The sequence below is a fragment of the Pseudophryne corroboree genome, chromosome 2 (assembly GCF_028390025.1).
Source record: "Pseudophryne corroboree isolate aPseCor3 chromosome 2, aPseCor3.hap2, whole genome shotgun sequence".
NCBI lineage: Eukaryota > Metazoa > Chordata > Amphibia > Anura > Myobatrachidae > Pseudophryne > Pseudophryne corroboree.
This window is the reverse complement of record NC_086445.1, coordinates 858,844,892-858,864,604: the sequence shown is the minus strand read 5'-3', so window position 1 is coordinate 858,864,604 and position 19,713 is coordinate 858,844,892. Positions and strand designations below refer to the sequence as shown.

At 48.5% G+C, this 19,713-nt stretch overlaps 1 protein-coding gene across 2 annotated transcripts in view; it reads right to left on the bottom strand.

Moving 5' to 3' along the window:
• LOC135049882 (uncharacterized) overlaps positions 1 to 19,713 on the bottom strand; it is a 220,811-nt gene that overhangs the window by 91,231 nt on the left and 109,867 nt on the right. For both annotated transcript variants that reach the window (XM_063955840.1, XM_063955839.1), the window contains exons 14-15: positions 18,154 to 18,246; positions 3,817 to 3,845 (exon numbers count right to left, since the gene is read on the bottom strand). In XM_063955840.1, the coding sequence (XP_063811910.1) occupies positions 3,817 to 3,845; positions 18,154 to 18,246 (122 nt within the window). The remainder of the gene's footprint in view (positions 1 to 3,816; positions 3,846 to 18,153; positions 18,247 to 19,713) is intronic.

Here is a 19,713-nt window from a genome sequence, read left to right as displayed (position 1 = left end):
GGTGTGCTGAAAGAGATGCAGGGGGAGATGGTGTGCTGAGAGAGATGCAGGGGGAGATGGTGTGCTGAGAGAGATGCAGGGGGGAGATGGTGTGCTGAGAGAGATGCAGGGGGAGATGGTGTGCTGAGAGAGATGCAGGGGGGAGATGGTGTGCTGAGAGAGATGCAGGGGGGAGATGGTGTGCTGAGAGAGATGCAGGGGGGAGATGGTGTGCTGAGAGATGCAGGGGGAGATGGTGTGCTGAGAGAGATGCAGGGGGGAGATGGTGTGCTGAGAGAGATGCAGGGGGAGATGGTGTGCTGAGAGAGATGCAGGGGGGAGATGGTGTGCTGAGAGAGATGCAGGGGGGAGATGGAGTGCTGAGAGAGATGCAGGGGGAGATGGTGTGCTGAAAGAGATGCATGGGAGATGGTTTGCTAAGAGAGATGCAGGGGGAGATGGTGTGCTGAGAGAGATGCAGGGGGGAGATGGTGTGCTGAAAGAGATGCAGAGGGAGATGGTGTGCTGAGAGAGATGCAGGGGGAGATGGTGTGCTGAGAGAGATGGTGTGCTGAGAGAGATGCAGGGGGAGATGGTGTGCTGAGAGAGATGCAGGGGGGAGATGGTGTGCTGAGAGAGATGCAGGGGGGAGATGGTGTGCTGAAAGAGATGCAGGGGGAGATGGTGTGCTGAGAGAGATGCAGGGGGAGATGGTGTGCTGAGAGAGATGCAGGGGGAGATGGTGTGCTTAAAGAGATGCAGGGGGAGATGGTGTGCTGAGAGAGATGCAGGGGGAGATGGTGTGCTGAGAGAGATGCAGGGGGAGATGGTGTGCTGTGAGAGATGCAGGGGGAGATGGTGTGCTGAGAGAGATGCAGGGGGAGATGGTGTGCTGAGAGAGATGCAGGGGGAGATGGTGTGCTGTGAGAGATACAGGGGGAGATGGTGTGCTGAGAGAGATGCAGGGGGAGATGGTGTGCTGTGAGAGATGCAGGGGGAGATGGTGTGCTGAGAGAGATGCAGGGGGGAGATGGTGTGCTGAAAGAGATGCAGGGGGAGATGGTGTGCTGAGAGAGATGCAGGGGGAGATGGTGTGCTGAGAGAGATGCAGGGGGAGATGGTGTGCTGTGAGAGATGCAGGGGGAGATGGTGTGCTGAGAGAGATGCAGGGGGAGATGGTGTGCTGAGAGAGATGCAGGGGGAGATGGTGTGCTGTGAGAGATGCAGGGGGAGATGGTGTGCTGAGAGAGATGCAGGGGGAGATGGTGTGCTGAGAGAGATGCAGGGGGGAGATGGTGTGCTGAAAGAGATGGAGGGGGAGATGGTGTGCTGAGAGAGATGCAGGGGGAGATGGTGTGCTGAAAGAGATGCAGGGGGAGATGGTGTGCTGAGAGAGATGCAGGGGGAGATGGTGTGCTGAGAGAGATGCAGGGGGAGATGGTGTGCTGAGAGAGATGCAGGGGGAGATGGTGTGCTGTGAGAGATGCAGGGGGAGATGGTGTGCTGTGAGAGATGCAGGGGGAGATGAGGGTGTGCTGAGAGACGCAGATGGGAGATGATGGTGTGCTGAGTGACGCATATGGGAGATGATGGTGTGCTGAGAAACGCAGATGGGAGATGATGGTGTGCTGAGAGAGATGCAGGCAGGGGATGATGGTGTGATGGGAGACGTAGACGGGAGATGATAGTGTGCTGAGAGATGAAGCAGGTGGGATATGATGGTGTGGCTGATAGACGACACAGGGAGGAAATGATGGTGTGGCTGAGAGACGCAAGGGGGAGATGGTATGACTGAGAGGCAATGCAAGGGGGAGTTGGTGTGGCTGAGAGACGCAAGAGGGAGATAGTGTGACTGAGAGATGCAAGGGGAGATGATGGTGTGGCTGAGAGACAACGCAGTGGTCAGGAAGTGACACAGGGGGCACAAGTCTGGTTGAACTGCTGTTGTATGATGATGACCTTTTTAATATTTCCACACAAACAGACATCTTCCAGACAATGTGATATCCTACATGAATAGTGAATACCAACTGAAGATGTCGCCATCCCAGGAAGGATATATCTCTTCAGAGGTTCCCCATTGTGAGAAACCATCATATAGGTAAGGTGCATATGGAGTGGAATGTAATGTTCCCAGACTGACAAGAAATGGGTGGGGTGTCATGTTGACATGCCCCATTTTCAGTGACCATGCCCCTCTGGAATGTGGTCACACCCATTTTTTGGTGCCCCCCCATTTTTCTCTTTTTTTTTTTTGGAGGGGTGCACTGTTCACCATCTTGCCTTGGGCGCCAGAGAACGTAGTTACGCCTCTGGGTGCCAGTGGTATGACTAGCAGAGGAGGTTAACTGAGGTGCAGTGCTGAGAGAGAAATTTTAGTCAGGCAGCAGTATCAAGGCTAAATACACAAAGAAGACATTAGGCACAGTTAACCTAAGCCTATTTTGCGTTACGTACTGCTATCCCCATAGACCACATGAAGAAAGGCAACTTGAGTCTATTTAACATGCATTGATAAGCACAGAATAGTGCTAGCCATGCCATACCCAGTAATGTGAGAACAGCAAAGTTGGAGAGTCTTCATGGTCCAATTCAGGTCAAATCTCCAAGTACATGCACATATTACTTTCACCACCAATCTTACTGCTTCACCAAAGATAGTCTGTAATATACAGTATACTATAGCTGATAACACCATTGGCCAACAATAAAGGGGTACAGTATGCAATTCCCCAAAGAGCCATAGCATTTAGTATAATTAATATTAAATTGTATGATAAACTCCCCCCCACCCAGCTCCCAGGAGTGTAGAGTCATAATAAAATACAAGCATCAGCACAATAGATCCAAGATAATATATTAACATGCATGTATCGCTGTAACAGTAATAAGAAACTGTAAAGTAGCTATAGACTTCATATGATAACTAGAGGTGATTTGCTAGTTCTAGCTGTTTCACACGTGTTAGCTTAATAATAAAGGAAAATCCAGATCAATTTGGTGTAAAATATTCAGTCTAATAATGAACTGCAATCTCTCTGAGTAGTCAAATACCTAAACAGCCAGACTATAATGAAACTGGTACTGAAAGTGTGTGAGGGAATCCGGGCTTGGATTGCAATCCTGACCCCGGAATCCCGACTCTGGTCGGAATAACGATGCCAGGGCCCCGACATGGATCAAAATGGTGTCGCTGGAATACCAACTGCTGACATTGTGAATATATGCCGGGGTTCCTTAGATTTAGGTCAGGGGTAGCCAACCCTGGTCCTCAAGAGCTACCAACACTTAACGTTTTCCAGGTCTCCCCACAGAATCACAAGTTAAGTAATTTGCTCCACCTGTGGATCTTTTAAAATGTGTCAGTGAGTAATGACTACACCTGTGCACCTACTAGGTGAGCTCGAAAACATGAACTGTTGGTAGCTCTCGAGGACCAGGGTTGGCTACACCTAAGAAACAATTTGAATGACTACACATTGTACTACTGATGTGGAAATAATAAACAAAAATTATGTGGTCTGGTCACTGAATGTGACATAATAAAAATAATGGACCACTTACATATGGTCTCTGAATATGTTAATTATTTCCATCTCTATACATCGTGTCTTTTGAGCTTTATAATTTGTATATTTGCAATATTTGTTTTTAGCAGCACAGTGGGTTTTCAAATGTTTGTGATCTGAGACAGTATAACAGATATCTCATATTGCAGTTTGCTAATCCCTATCATTACTACCCACTGATCTATGACAGAGAGACAATACAGATGAAGACAAATGAGAAGCACAGATGAAACTGACAGGCAGCATCTATCACTGAGTATGTCATTACCTTTCTACTGAATGTCCTCCGGAAGACACCTAAAAGAGAAAAATCAGTCAGAGTACTGTCTATGGCACTCATACCATGAAAAGTTATATATAAGAAAAACAAGTAAAATGAGTCAAGGTGCCATAGCCATTCAGTGTACACAGCAGTAGTAGCAGATCGTAGGCCAAGAAAAAGTAAAGTTAGGTACACACTATGCAATAATTGGCCCGAACAGACTATTTTTTGCTGCTCATTCTGATTTATAGTACACAGCACCCATGGCAAAATCTTTTTTTACAAAACAGTCAGATCTGCTAATTTGATCTGGTCTTCTACAGTGGTGCATGTAGGGGGGATTCTGAGTAGCCAGAAACCACCCCTTATCAGGGCCAGCTGGCAGTTACTACATACTTACCGATATTCTGGCTGCTCTCTGCGGGAGAGAGCAGCCAGGTCGGCTCAGAGGGCGGGCAGGGGAGGCTGTGCTGTAAAGGAGGGGCTGACCGGAGGTGGGACAGGGGCGGAGCAAGGTCGAGACGGGGGCGGAGCAAGGGCGGGGTCACAGTGACACCTCCTTTAAGCCACGCCCCCACTCTGTAATGCCGCGATCACCAGCATTACACTGCAGGGGGAGTGGCTATGATGACACGATTCAGCGGGAATTGCGTCATCGACTGCCCGGACCGCCCACTTTACACACTAAGTGGGCGGACGGGCAGGGGGGACCCCGCAAATCGGGAGACTTGCCTGCTCTTCCGGGTCACCCGATTTTCGTGAGCCTCCCGGCCATTCCGGGAGAGTAGGCAAGTATGAGTTACTATAGAGCCAAGCAGAGGAAGGTTCTTCATGAGGAAGGAGAGAGCTGCTCACTGCTGAGGCAAGTACTGCCGGGGGCCACTAGATGACCCCATCTTCATTGTGCTTCCTCATCTCTCAAAAGTCTTCTGACCTCGGGTGACATAAAGAAAAAGAAATTGTAATGCTGATGCACACTTTATAGTACCAAGCACTGTGAAGTCACAGTACAGCACCAGTGTGACACACTTAAACAACAGATTCCATTCCTGCACTATAAAAAATAATGACTTGCTAACTGCCTATACTGCATACCTTCCAACTTTTAATTCTTCCAAAGAGGGACACACGCGCTGCAAAAGGGGGATGTGGTCTAAGAAAATGGGCATGGCTTTGTGGAGGACCCGCGATCGTGAGCCACGCCCCCATTTTCATCACTGAGGGGGCAGGCCAAGTGCTCTGTGAGCCGCTGGGATGCCCCCTCTCCCTCTGACTCCAGTGAATAGACGCTGGGAGGTATGTATACTGTAATTTAGCTCGGCCAATATTAACACTAAGCAGCACTGGAGTGTATTATGGACACAGTGGACACAGTATGGTGGGACACAGGGCCTCATTCAGACCCGATCGCATACTGCATTTTTTAGCTGCCGTTAGATCGGGTTTGTCCTGCGCATGTGACCCGCAATGCGCAGGTGTGTCGCTGTCCGTCGAGGGGTCGCTGGAGAGCGACGGCTTCTACGATGAAAGCGATCGCAAGCAGATTGACAGGCAGAAGGCATTGCTGAGAGGAAACTCACCGTTTTCTGGGAGTGTCGGAAGAAGCGCAGGTGTGTCCAGCCATTTCCTGGGAGGGTTCCTGACGTCAGCTTCTTCAGGGATCATCACAGCGGGTGAGTAAGTCCTGGGCTGTGCAGAAACTGCACAAACTTTTGTTTGTGCAGCTCACTGCCCAGCCGAACGCAGCCCTGCAAGGCCCTAAACCCCTCCCCTATAGGCGGCGATTACATGGTCGCAGCAGTGCCAAAAATAGCCTGCGTGCGACCAGGTCTGAATTAGGCCCACACATAGGTCAGGTCTGTCGCTGGAGTGTGTGGACACAGTGGACACAGATACGTCAGCTCAGCATGCACTGGAGTGTGTGGACACAGTGGACACAGATAGGTCAGCTCAGCCTGCATTGGAGTGTATGGATACAGTGGACACAGATAGGTCAGCTCAGCCTGCACTGGAGTGTATGGACACAGTGGACACAGATAAGTCAGCTCAGCCTGCACTGGAGTGTTTGGACACAGCGTGGAGTAAGCACAGACCATCGGAGCACACAGCTCTCTCCGCGGTCTGCTGTGAAAAGGCGCAGAATCACAGCTGCAGGCACTAATATAGTATCCAAAACCCGCGAGAATCTGACACTGGGATCATGACGTTTTGGCTCTATTTGGAATTCACTGAGATCCCGGAAGTTCGGGTGTGCTCAGTTTTCAGAAAACCGAGCCCGCTCATCTCTAATATATATGGAGTTGGACCCCCTTCCCACCCACACACACAAAAGGACATTTCGGCATTCACTCGCTCCAACCTGCTGTGCTCTGATCTGTCTCTTCACACCTACAGTAATACCACTTTTACACTCGCAGGAAAGTTCATTCCCGGGAATGTGTCCCGGTATATTTGCCGGGACACATTCCCGGGAATGACCCTTTCACATTAGCGGGCTGACCCGGCATATTGCCGGGTCAGTGACGTCACCGCCGAGTCTCCCAGAGGCGGTGCTTGGAGATAATCTTCTCCAAGCACCGCCTCCTCCTATGAAGAGAACGGGTGCCGGGTCGCCTTGACCCGGTATACCCGTTTACACTGGCAGCTTCCCGGGACGGTCCCGGGTTCAACCCTGCTTTTGACCTGGGATGAAATCCCGGGATGCTCGTCCCGGGAAATTGTCCCTGTACCCATTTACACTGAGAAGAATCCCGGGATGATGCGCGTTCACGTGCAATATCCCGGGATTTTTCTGCGAGTGTAAAAGGGGTATAAGTGAGGTTTACACAGTGCTCCGGATCAGCTAGAAGTTCACAGCGACTTCCACTAAGTACTCACTCTCTCCCACATCCACAGCTCAGAGACCGAGAGGTGCGTTACATATGGTTGGATATTTACACTGATTATTAACCAGGTGATTGCTGCACATGACCACCTTGTCCACATGGATAGTGGATTATTCAGCACCTTATTTTACCACAGCACTGTGGCCCTCATTCCGAGTTGATCGGTCGCAAGGCGAATTTAGCAGAGTTACACACGCTAAGCCGCCGCCTACTGGGAGTGAATCTTAGCTTCTTAAAATTGCGACCGATGTATTCGCAATATTGCGATTACTAACTACTTAGCAGTTTCAGAGTAGCTCCAGACTTACTCTGCCTGTGCGATCAGTTCAGTGCTTGTCGTTCCTGGTTGACGTCACAAACACACCCAGCGTTCGGCCAGGCACTCCCACCGTTTCTCCGGCCACTCCTGCGTTTTTTCCGGAAACGGTAGCGTTTTCAGCCACACGCCCCTGAAACGCCGTGTTTCCGCCCAGTAACACCCATTTCCTGTCAATCACATTACGATCGCCGGAGCGAAGAAAAAGCCGTGAGTAAAAATACTTTCTTCATAGTAAAGTTACTTGGCGCAGTCGCAGTGCGAACATTGCGCATGCGTACTAAGCGGATTTTCACTGCGATGCGATGAAAAATACCGAGCGAACAACTCGGAATGAGGGCCTGTACTTTTAATACAAGTATAATTATGAGACAAAGCATAATAGAAGCGTAATCTATCAGTAATGGTTGAAATCCATGCTGTCTTTGAGAAGCAATTTCATTGGATGCTTGAAATACTGGTTTATGTACTTCTTACTTTACTAATTTTGCATTTTAATGTTAAATTGTACTGTATTAAATTGTCAAATTTACCTTTCTGCGCTCCCAGGTTTTTTCCCCCTTTTGTCTATATAGCATTGGTTTTCAAATACCACCAACAGGTCATGTTTTGAGGATTTCTTTAAACATGCACAGGTGAGTTGATCTATTGTGCTGGATCAGTAATTATCCCACCTGCTTCCACAGCTGAAAAAACATGACTTGTTGCGGGTTCTTGAGGAACCACCAGTGGCGGATTGGGAAGTTGGTTCCTGCTCAACGGGGCGATTCGCCCCGCCCCCCGTGCAGGCCCATTCACTTCTGCCATGATTGGAGCACAGCTCCGATAAGGCAGCGTTAAGAACTTCTGCACATGCGCAGAATCTAATTGCAGGTCGGAATGACTGGCGGTGCTGCTGTCTGCTGACAGCTGAGCCTCCTGTACACTGAAGCAGATGACCCAGCTGCCAGGGCATTGCTTCATAGTGTCTGGCCGGCCCCTCAAACCAGGCTCAGAGTGGGCTGTGTGTATCAGTCCAGCACTGGCGTCCAGAGCTGGTCCTACCCAATATGATGCCCTAGGCAAAATTTTGTCTGGTGCCCCCTAGCACCACCGATAGTTCCACCTCTAACCCTGCACCCCTTTCCGAGCACCTTACCCCCTCACCCATAGCAGTCCTTATTTTGGTGTTCCTACCCCCTATATTTTAAATAGGAACAGTGTGCACATTCGGCGCACAGCCCAAAGAGGTGTATCTTTTTGCTAGCAAGGGGCATGGCCACACAATAGTAGCCCCCAATTCAAATTACGCCACACAGTACTGCAACTTTATTCACAATTTATCATGCAATAGTGTCCCTTATTCACGTTACATCACACAGTAGTACCACTTTAATTTATATACGTTATTCCTCACAGTAGTGCCCCTTATTCACATTACATCACACTGAATTGCTCCTTATACACATTACACCACACCATATTGCTCTTTATTCACACTAGACCACACAATAGTGCCCTTTCTATATGATATGCCATACAGTAGAGCACCTTATACACATAATGCCACACATTAGTAATGCATTTATACACATACCACAAGTAATGCCCCTTACACATATGACACACATTATTAATGTCCTTCTAAACATAATATGCCTTACACATTTTGCCAACCTTTATTAATGCCCTTATACACATAATGTTCCTTACACATATGCTGTACATTATTCATGCCCTTATACACATAATAACACACATAGTGCCTATTTTTTATGAAAATGCATCTTATTTGCATTGCTTTGTGGATAGGATGCACAAGCAGCTTCTGCTGATTAGAATATGCGGCATGCCTACATACTGTGTGCGACTGTGGCTGTGCTACACACAGAATATAGGCATGCCGCATATAATTTTAATCAGCAGAAGCTGCTTGTGCCCCTAGGCATACCAAATGCCCTAGGCATTTGCCTAGTTTGCCTATGCCTAGGGCTGGCTCTCTCCCACATCCACAGCTCAGAGATATACCTGTACTTACTGAAGGTAATATGGGGGAGGGGATGCCTGTGTACAATGTAATTTAGTATAGGTGTGCTATGGGGGGGGGGGGGGTATATACAATGTAATTTAGTATAGGTGTGCTATGGGGGGGGAGGATATATACAATGTAATCTAGTCTGGGTGTGCTGTGCCTACTGGGGCTAATATGGGGAAGCTATGTATAATGTAACCTAATATGGATGTTGTGTGTACTGGAGGTACTATGGGGGAGGTGGCTGAGTATAATACAATGTAATATGGCGGTACTATGGGGGAGGGGGCTGTGTATAATACAAGTTAATATGGTGGTGCTGTGTGCACTGAGGGGCACTATGGGGAAGGGGCTGTCTGTGTATACTGGAATGGAATACTGGATTGCTGAGTGCACTAGGGCATAACAGAGGGGATGGAGAAGGGGCTGTGCATACTGGAGTGTAAAATCGGGGTGCTATGTGCACTGAGGGGGTGTTGTGGTGGAGGGCACTGCGTATACTGAATGGCATTATGGATTGCGCTGTGCATACTATGGGGTACTATGGCTGCACTGTGTACACTGCAGCATAATATGGCAGCGATGTGTATAATTGGGAGATTAGGCTGTAATAGGGCAAACTGAGGGTTTCAAACAACATGAAACTAGTCTGACCATAAATGTATCATTACAGTTTAGAGTAGTGATATGATAAGGGATAGAACTATAATGGGGCCTGGGAGCATAGCGGTCATAATATGAACAACTGCTAGGAAAATGAAGGCCTGATTCAGAGGCGCACGCAATGCCAAGATTTGCGAAGTTGAGCAATTTTTTTTTTTACTGCGCATATGCTAACTTAGATTACTGTTGGCGGTCACGTGAGGGCTTAAGGGGGGTACTCACGGAGCGATATTCTAAGCAATCTGACTAGATTGCTTAGAATTTAAGCAGGATCGCTCCGTGTGTACCCCATACAGCGATAGCGATGCGCAGCCCCGCGCATCGCTATCGCTGCTGCTAGATTGGCCTGCCGTGCAGGCCAATCTAGCGGGTCACTCACTTCACCCGCTGGGTGAAATGAGCGCTCCCCCATCTCCCCCCGCACGCTCAGCACAGATCGCGCTGTGCTGAGCGGCGGGAGAGATGTGTGCTGAGCGAACCGCTCAGCACACATCTCTCCCCGAATCGGCCCGTGGGTACTGGGCTTTAGATGCAGAGTGATTAACATGGAGCATTTGTGGGAGGTAACGGAGGTGGCATGTAAAACACAGGCGTGTCATGTGCTTGTGTGGGCTTCCTCCAGGTGCTCTGGTTTCCTCCCACAATCCAAAAATATACTGGTAGGTTAACTGGCTCCAAACAAAAATAACCCTAGTGTGTTACAGTGTGTATATACATGCGATAGGGAATATAGATGATAAATTCCACTGGGGCAGGGACTGATATGAATGGCCAAATACTCTCTGTAACGTGTGGTGGAATATCTGTGCTATATAAATAACTAGTAATAAATAAAATAAGAATTTACTTACCGATAATTCTATTTCTCGGAGTCCGTAGTGGATGCTGGGGTTCCTGAAAGGACCATGGGGAATAGCGGCTCCGCAGGAGACAGGGCACAAAAGTAAAGCTTTTACAGGTCAGGTGGTGTGTACTGGCTCCTCCCCCTATGACCCTCCTCCAGACTCCAGTTAGGTACTGTGCCCGGACGAGCGTACACAATAAGGGAGGATTTTGAATCCCGGGTAAGACTCATACCAGCCACACCAATCACACCGTACAACTTGTGATCTAAACCCAGTTAACAGTATGATAACAGAGGAGCCTCTGAAAGATGGCTTCCTAAACAATAACCCGAATTAGTTAACAATAACTATGTACAAGTATTGCAGATAATCCGCACTTGGGATGGGCGCCCAGCATCCACTACGGACTCCGAGAAATAGAATTATCGGTAAGTAAATTCTTATTTTCTCTATCGTCCTAAGTGGATGCTGGGGTTCCTGAAAGGACCATGGGGATTATACCAAAGCTCCCAAACGGGCGGGAGAGTGCGGATGACTCTGCAGCACCGAATGAGAGAACTCCAGGTCCTCCTTTGCCAGGGTATCAAATTTGTAAAAATTTACAAACGTGTTCTCCCCTGACCACGTAGCTGCTCGGCAGAGTTGTAATGCCGAGACCCCTCGGGCAGCCGCCCAAGATGAGCCCACCTTCCTTGCGGAATGGGCCTTAACAGATTTAGGCTGTGGCAGGCCTGCCACAGAATGTACAAGTTGAATTTTGTTACAAATCCAACGAGCAATCGACTGCTTAGAAGCAGGTGCACCCAACTTGTTGGGTGCATACAGTATAAACAGCGAGTCAGATTTTCTGACTCCAGCCGTCCTTTAAATGTATATTTTAAGGCTCTGACAACGTCCAACAACTTGGAGTCCTTCAAGTCGTCTGTAGCCGCAGGCACTACAATAGGCTGGTTCAGGTGAAACGCTGATACCACCTTAGGGAGAAAATGCGGACGCGTCCGCAGCTCTGCCCTATGTCGAATGGAAAATTAAATAAGGGCTTTTATAAAACAAAGCCGCCAGTTCAGATACTCTCCCGGCCGAAGCCAGGGCCAGTAACATAGTCACTTTCCATGTGAGATATTTCAAATCCACATTCTTTAGTGGTTCAAACCAATTGGATTTGAGGAAATCTAAAACTACATTTAGATCCCACGGTGCCACCTTAGGCACCACAGGAGGCTGTATATGCAGTACTCCTTTGATAAAAATCTGGACCTCAGGGACTGAGGCCAATTCTTTTTGGAAGAATATTGATAGGGCCGAAATTTGAACCTTAATAGATCCCAATTTGAGACCCATAGACAATCCTGATTGCAGGAAATGTAGGAAAACGACCCAGTTGAAATTCCTCCATCGGAGCACTCCGCTGCTCGCACCACGCAACATATTTTCGCCAAATACGGCGATAATGCTTCGCGGTGACTTCCTTCCTTGCCTTTATCAAGGTAGGAATGACTTCTTCTGGAATGCCTTTTCCTTTTAGGATCTGGCATTCAAACGCCATGCCGTCAAACGCAGCCGCGGTAAGTCTTGAAAAAGACAAGTACCCTGCTGAAGCAGGTCCCTTCTCAGAAGTAGAGGCCACGGATCGTCCGTGACCATCTCTTGAAGTTCCGGGTACCAAGTCCTTCTTGGCCAATCCGGAGCCACTAGTCTTACTCCTCTTTGCCGTATAATCCTCAATACCTTTGGTATGAGAGGCAGAGGAGGAAACACATATACCGACTGGTACACCCAAGGTGTTACCAGCGCGTCCACAGCTATTGCCTGCGGATCTCTTGACCTGGCGCAATACCTGTCCAGTGTTTTGTTGAGGCGAGACGCCATCATGTCCACCATTGGTTTTACCCAACGGTTTAATAGCATGTGGAAAACTTCTGGATGAAGTCCCCACTCTCCCGGGTGAAGGTCGTGTCTGCTGAGGAAGTCTGCTTCCCAGTTGTCCACGCCCGGGATGAATACTGCTGACAGTGCTATCACGTGATTCTCCGCCCAGCGAAGGATCCTGGCAGCTTCTGCCATTGCCCTCCTGCTTCTTGTGCCGCCCTGTCTGTTTACATGGGCGACTGCCGTGATGTTGTCCGACTGGATCAACACCGGTCTTCCTTGAAGCAGAGGTTCCGCCTGGCTTAGAGCATTGTAGATTGCTCTTAGTTCCAGAATGCTTATGTGAAGAGACTTTTTCAGGCTCGACCACACTCCCTGGAAATTTCTTCCCTGTGTGACTGCTCCCCAGCCTCTCAGGCTGGCCTCCGTGGTCACCAGGATCCAATCCTGCATGCCGAATCTGCGGCCCTCCAATAGATGAGCCTCCTGCAACCACCACAGAAGGGATACCCTTGTCCTCGGCGACAGGGTTATCCGCAGGTGCATCTGAAGATGCGACCCTGACCATTTGTCCAACAGATCCCTTTGCATGGAATCTGCCGAAAGGGATTGCTTCGTAAGAAGCTACCATTTTTTCCCAGGACTCTTGTGCATTGATGTACAGACACCTTTCCTGGTTTTAGGAGGTTCCTGACCAGGTCAGATAACTCCTTGGCTTTTTCTTCGGGAAGAAAAACCTTTTTCTGAACTGTGTCCAGAATCATCCCCAGGAACAGCAGACGAGTTGTCGGCATTAATTGGGATTTTGGAATATTCAGAATCCATCCGTGCTGCTTTAGCACCTCTTGAGATAGTGCTAAACCCATCTCTAGCTGTTCTCTGGACCTTGCCCTTATTAGGAGATCGTCCAAGTATGGGATAATTAATACGCCTTTTCTTCGAAGAAGAAATATTATCTCGGCCATTACCTTTGTAAAGACCCGAGGTGCCGTGGACAAACCAAACGGCAGCGTCTGAAACTGATAGTGACAGTTTTGTACAACGAACCTGAGGTACCCCTGGTGTGAGGGGTAATTGGAACGTGGAGATACGCATCCTTGATGTCCAAGGATACCATAAAGTCCCCTTCTTCCAGGTTCGCTATCACTGCTCTGAGTGACTCCATCTTGAACTTGAACTTCTTTATGTACAGGTTCAAGGACTTCAGATTTAGAATAGGCCTTACCGAGCCATCCGGCTTCGGTACCACAAAAAGAGTGGAATAATACCCCTTCCCTTGTTGTAGAAGAGGTACCTTGACTATCACCTGCTGAGAATACAGCTTGTGAATGGCTTCCAAAACCGTCTCCCTTTCTGAGGGGGACGTTGGTAAAGCAGACTTCAGGAAACGGCGAGGTGGCTCTGTCTCTAATTTCAACCTGTACCCCTGAGATATTATCTGCAGGATCCAGGGATTTACCTGCGAGTGAGCCCACTGCGCGCTGTAATTCTTGAGACGACCGCCTACCGCCCCCGAGTCCGCTTGCGAAGCCCCAGCGTCATGCTGAGGCTTTTGTAGAAGCCGGGGAGGGCTTCTGTTCCTGGGAAGGAGCTGCCTGTTGCTGTCTCTTCCCTCGTCCTCTGCCTCGTGGCAGATATGAATAGCCCTTTGCTCGCTTATTTTTAAAGGAACGAAAGGGCTGCGGTTGAAAGGTCGGTGCCTTTTTCAGTTGGGGAGTGACTTGAGGTAGAAAGGTGGATTTCCCGGCCGTAGCCGTGGCCACCAAATCCGATAGACCGACCCCAAATAACTCCTCTACGCATCGCCTGTCCACTGTCGTGTCCATAAAGCTCTTCTGGCCGAAATGGACATAGCACTTACCCGTGATGCCAGTGTGCAGATATCTCTCTGTGCATCACGCATATAAAGAAATGCATCCTTTATTTGTTCTAACGACAGTAAAATATTGTCCCTGTCCAGGGTATCAATATTTTCGATCAGGGACTCTGACCAAACTACCCCAGCACTGCACATCCAGGCAGTCGCAATAGCTGGTCGTAGTATAACACCTGCATGTGTGTATATACCTTTTTGGATATTTTCCATCCTCCTATCTGATGGATCTTTAAGTGCGGCCGTCTCAGGAGAGGGTAACGCCACTTGTTTTGATGAGCGTGTTAGCGCTTTGTCCACCCTAGGAGGTGTTTCCCAGCGCTCCCTAACCTCTGGCGGGAAAGGGTATAAAGCCAATAACTTCTTTGAAATTAGCAGTTTTTTATCGGGGCACCCCACGCTTCATCACACACGTCATTTAATTCTTCTGATTCGGTAAAAACTACTGGTAGTTTTTTCACACCCCACATAATACCCTGTTTAGTGGTACCTGTAGTATCAGCTAAATGTAACATCTCCTTTATTGCCAAAATCATATAACGTGTGGCCCTACTGGAAAATACGGTTGATTCGTCACCTTCACCACCGGAATCAGTGCCTGTGTCTGGGTCTGTGTCGACCGACTGAGGCAAGGGGCGTTTTACAGCCCCTGACGGTGTTTGAGGCGCCTGGACAGGCACTAATTGAGTGTCCGGCCGCCTCATGTCGGCAAACGACTGCTTAAGCGAGTTGACGCTATCCCGTAATTCCACAAATAAAGGCATCCATTCTGGTGTCGACCCCCTAGAAGGTGACATCCTCATATTTGGCAATTGCTCCGCCTCCACACCAATAACGTCCTCATACATGTCGACACACACGTACCGACACACAGCAGACACACAGGGAATGCTCTATACGAAGACAGGACCCACTAGCCCTTTGGGGAGACAGAGGGAGAGTCTGCCAGCACACACCAAAAAGCGCTATATATGACAGGGATAGCCTTATGATTAAGTGCTCCCTTATAGCTGCTTTTATATTAATATATTGCCATTTATTTTGCCCCCCCTCTCTGTTATACCCTGTTTCTGTAGTGCAGTGCAGGGGAGAGACCTGGGAGCCTTCCTGACCAGCGGAGCTGTGACAGAAAATGGCGCCGTGTGCTGAGGAGATAGGCCCCGCCCCTTTTCCGGCGGGCTCGTCTCCCGCTATTTAGTACATTTAGGCAGGGGTAAATATCTCCATATAGCCTCTGGGGCTATATGTGAGGTATTTTTAGCCTTTTTAAAGGTTTTCATTTGCCTCCCAGGGCGCCCCCCCCCCCAGCGCCCTGCACCCTCAGTGACTGCCGTGTGAAGTGTGCTGAGAGGAAAATGGCGCACAGCTGCAGTGCTGTGCGCTACCTTAAGAAGACTGCAGGAGTCTTCAGCCGCCGATTCTGGACCTCTTCTTGCTTCAGCATCTGTGAGGGGGCCGGCGGCGTGGCTCCGGTGACCATCCAGGCTGTACCTGTGATCGTCCCTCTGGAGCTTCATGTCCAGTAGCCAAGAAGCCAATCCATCCTGCACGCAGGTGAGTTCACTTCTTCTCCCCTAAGTCCCTCGTTGCAGTGATCCTGTTGCCAGCAGGACTCACTGTAAAATAAAAAACCTAAGCTAAACTTTTCTAAGCAGCTCTTTAGGAGAGCCACCTAGATTGCACCCTTCTCGGCCGGGCACAAAAATCTAACTGGAGGAGGGTCATAGGGGGAGGAGCCAGTACACACCACCTGACCTGTAAAAGCTTTACTTTTGTGCCCTGTCTCCTGCGGAGCCGCTATTCCCCATGGTCCTTTCAGGAACCCCAGCATCCACTTAGGACGATAGAGAAATAATAATACATGTGCATCTATTGCTGTGTTTTTGTGCGCAATTCGTAGATTAGAGACACTGTCAGTGGGCATCTCAGTACAGCTCTCCTCTGCTACCACACATGCTGCCACATATTTTCACAGATCCGCACCTCTGAATCCGGCCCTGTCTCTTTTTCAATGGATGGGAGTATAAGGGTGGGGGACCCAAAGCATATTTCTGCACCTGGGCCCATCACTCGCTGGTCTCGGCTCATTGTATAGCATAAGTGCCATGGCCGAGGGGGAGCTGCTGCCCAGGGCATGTATATATATCGCACCAGTGAGGGAAGCTCTTTGGGGATTATGTCTCAATAAAAATAGCAATGAAAAAAAGAATGGACGCAATATAAAATACAAGCTCTAGCCAATTGGACTTCTGTGTCAATAAATGGCATGCATACCGGTATGTTAGTTTGTTAAGTCAAGCACAGCGCAATCTCTTCATACAGTCCTGCTGGTTAGTAAAGCTGTTATCTCCCTCCAGGGGACTTAGTGGTATCAACGTTAAAAAGCTGTTAGATAAGCATATTTAGTGTTTGTAGTAAGAGAGTCATAGTCCCGTACTATTTGCTGCTGAAATAGCTATTTGCTTTTGCAACTTTGTTCAGGCAATGATGTTTAGCAGCAGTTAAATGATTTCATGATATGGTGCAGGTAATTATTTGTTCCCCAGCATGACACTCCTGTGGGCAATGCTTACCCCTCCACACTGCAGCGGTTCTGGTGTCGTCTGCCTGGCTGGGTAGTACTGGCGGCGTGCAACTATCTCCGGCTGAGCATTAGACGCTAAAGCGTGTGGTGTGGCAGGGAGCGCTTGGTCGCGGACCGCAACATCCGGGTTTTTCGGAACTTCCGGCTTCCGGTGCGTTCCACCAGCGTTCCACCTGACGTTCTCGATCAACTGACGCGTTTCTCCGCCTTTAGTGGGTGGCGGTAAAACCTCTGAGGAAACCGCCACCCACTAAAGGCGGAGAAACGTGTCAGGTGATCGAGAACGTCAGGTGGAACGCGGTTATTGGCAGCCCCCCTACATTTATCAAGTAGGAGCTGCCGCAGATCAAATACAAAATAAATAGTGGACACAGTTAGTGCACAATAGTTTACTTAGGATAAATCACACATACATCATAAACGTAAAAATTTGGCATATAAGGGGTAAACAAGCCTATTAGTAGAAAGCGCCATGGCTTCTTTTTCAAACCAGGAACCAGCTTCCAATACCCTCTGGATTCACTTTCTACTAACAGGCTTGTTTAACTTTTCTAGCATATGGCTTAGGCAAGTTTAAACGATGTAATCAATGTTTCCCTATAACACGCACAAAGGATGTCTGAAGCATCTGTAGACACTGACAGGGGGCATCTCAGTCCTTGCACTTTCGGATGCACAGATGTCCACCAGGGAGGGGCTTTGTAGTGGCATTAGTATAAAGTCTCAGAAGTTACTGCAGTAAAAGACATAAGGAAGGCTGCGACTGCCTCCGAATCTGGCCCTATGAGGAATCCCGCCCCCTCAACAGACCCTGCCAATTCAACTGACACGCCCCCATAAGGGCTGCTTCCAGAAATATCACAGGCTGGTTTTCAATCCCAATCCGCCCCTAGGAACCACTAACATATAGAACTTGGCTGTATTGAACATCTGCTGCATTTGTATACCCAGAATGCAGTAGAGTGTGAGGTCTAGGACGGTAAGCTTTAAGAAAATGACATACCACATGCATGTTCTACAGAAGAGCATAGGGATATACCTGTAATCAGTTTTGCTATAGAACAAATAAATTAGATAAGCTTAAGAGGATCAATAGCACCTATTAGATGGCTGTTGGCAAAGTATAAAGGTAGACATGAAGATGTTGATATTTCCATGCAAGCATTGCCTTTGTTTTTGCAGCAGATAAAACTCTGCAGCACAAAATGTAAGAAACCTTCCTTTCTTCTCATTTAAACTTCTTTATTGTGTTTAGAATAGTGGAAAGTGTTTAATGTGATTAAATATTGATCTTTACCCTTCTTTGCTGCAATAGCCTTCTGATTTCACTTTGTAATTCATTTATCTGCTCAGTTGCTCTTTTCTCCAGTTCGTAGTTCTGCTGCTGTTCCTGGATTAAAGACATCAGCACAAAATGTAGTCAGAACAATTCATGTGTGCCCTTTTCTTCTCTTAGATGACAATAATTTGTGTATTACAGCATGAACTAGATTAACTCAAACAATTTATGCTTTAAGTTTCTGTTTTCTGAAACTATTCCTATGACCATTTCCATTTTTAGTTCTAAGAAAGCTATAAAGCTCTTCACGTGTACTGCCCAGTCCTTGATAGTGATTTTATTCATTAGAATTGTTATGCTAATGCTGGGCATACACTGTGTGGGATGTACTAAAAGCAAAATTTGGCCAAGACCCAGAAAACTGCCGCTTTTGGAGTTTTGGCTGCACTTCCCATATTCACCATGCTTTGGAATGCAATCCTTTTCGGAGCTTGGACCCAATAGGCAATGCCATCTATAGATGGCATTGCTGACAGCTGCTAATGAACAGAGGGACTGCCAGGTCATAAACCAGGAAGTCCTGTAATCACAAAGTTCTCCATAACCTTTCAGAAGAGCTGTCCATTGTGATTACCAGTTTCATTAACTCCACTATGGGCTATATTCAATAAGAGTCGGAAATTGCCGTCTTGTCGGAAAGACGGCAGTATCCGACTGGAATCGGTCGGAAGGGGTTCTGACCTATTCAATAGGGGCACATTTTTTCCGACAAGTCGGGAAACCCGACTTGTTGGAATGCTGTCAAAAAGCAGGTGGATCGGCGGAATACCCGCCGATCCACCTGCTGCTTTCGGAAAGGGGCCAAATCCGACAGGTTTTGGCCCCCTTTCCGACAAACTCAATCCGACTTGAAAACAAGTCAGATTGAGGTGAGGAGATGGGGAGCGGTGCAGCGGACTATGGGGATGATAGTACCTGCAGTGCCTCCTCCGCCGCCGCACAGATCACTCCCGCTGCCAGCTCCTGCCGCCGCTGGAAGCTCCCCCGCCGGCTGCCGCACACTGCTCCCCCGCCGGCCGCCGCACACTGCTCCCCCCGCCGCTGCTGTCAGCGCACCCGGCAGCCGCTGACAGCAGCGGCAGGACAGGACACAGGGAACGGCCAAATCCAACAGTCGGATTTGGCCGCTCTTTGAATAGGGGTTGTCGGGTCCATTCCGACAACTGCATATCGGAATGGACCCGACTCTTATTGAATATACCCCTCTGTATGTGATAAGTGGCGGGATGTATCGCATCCAAAATGCAAAATGTCCTAGTACAACTGGATGGCTGTGAGATAAAGGGGTCTATTTACTAAGCCTTGGATGGAGATAAAGTAGACGGAGATAAAGTACCAGCCAATCGGCTCCTGACATTTTTCAAACCCAGCCTGAGACATGGCAGTTAAGAGCTGATTGTCTGGTACTTTATCTCTGTCCACTTTATCTCCATCCAAGACTTAGTAAATAGACCCCAAAGGCCAGTATGTAATAAAGTCTGAGTTCGGCGTCCGTGCAGGATGCTGGCCGAACTCAGA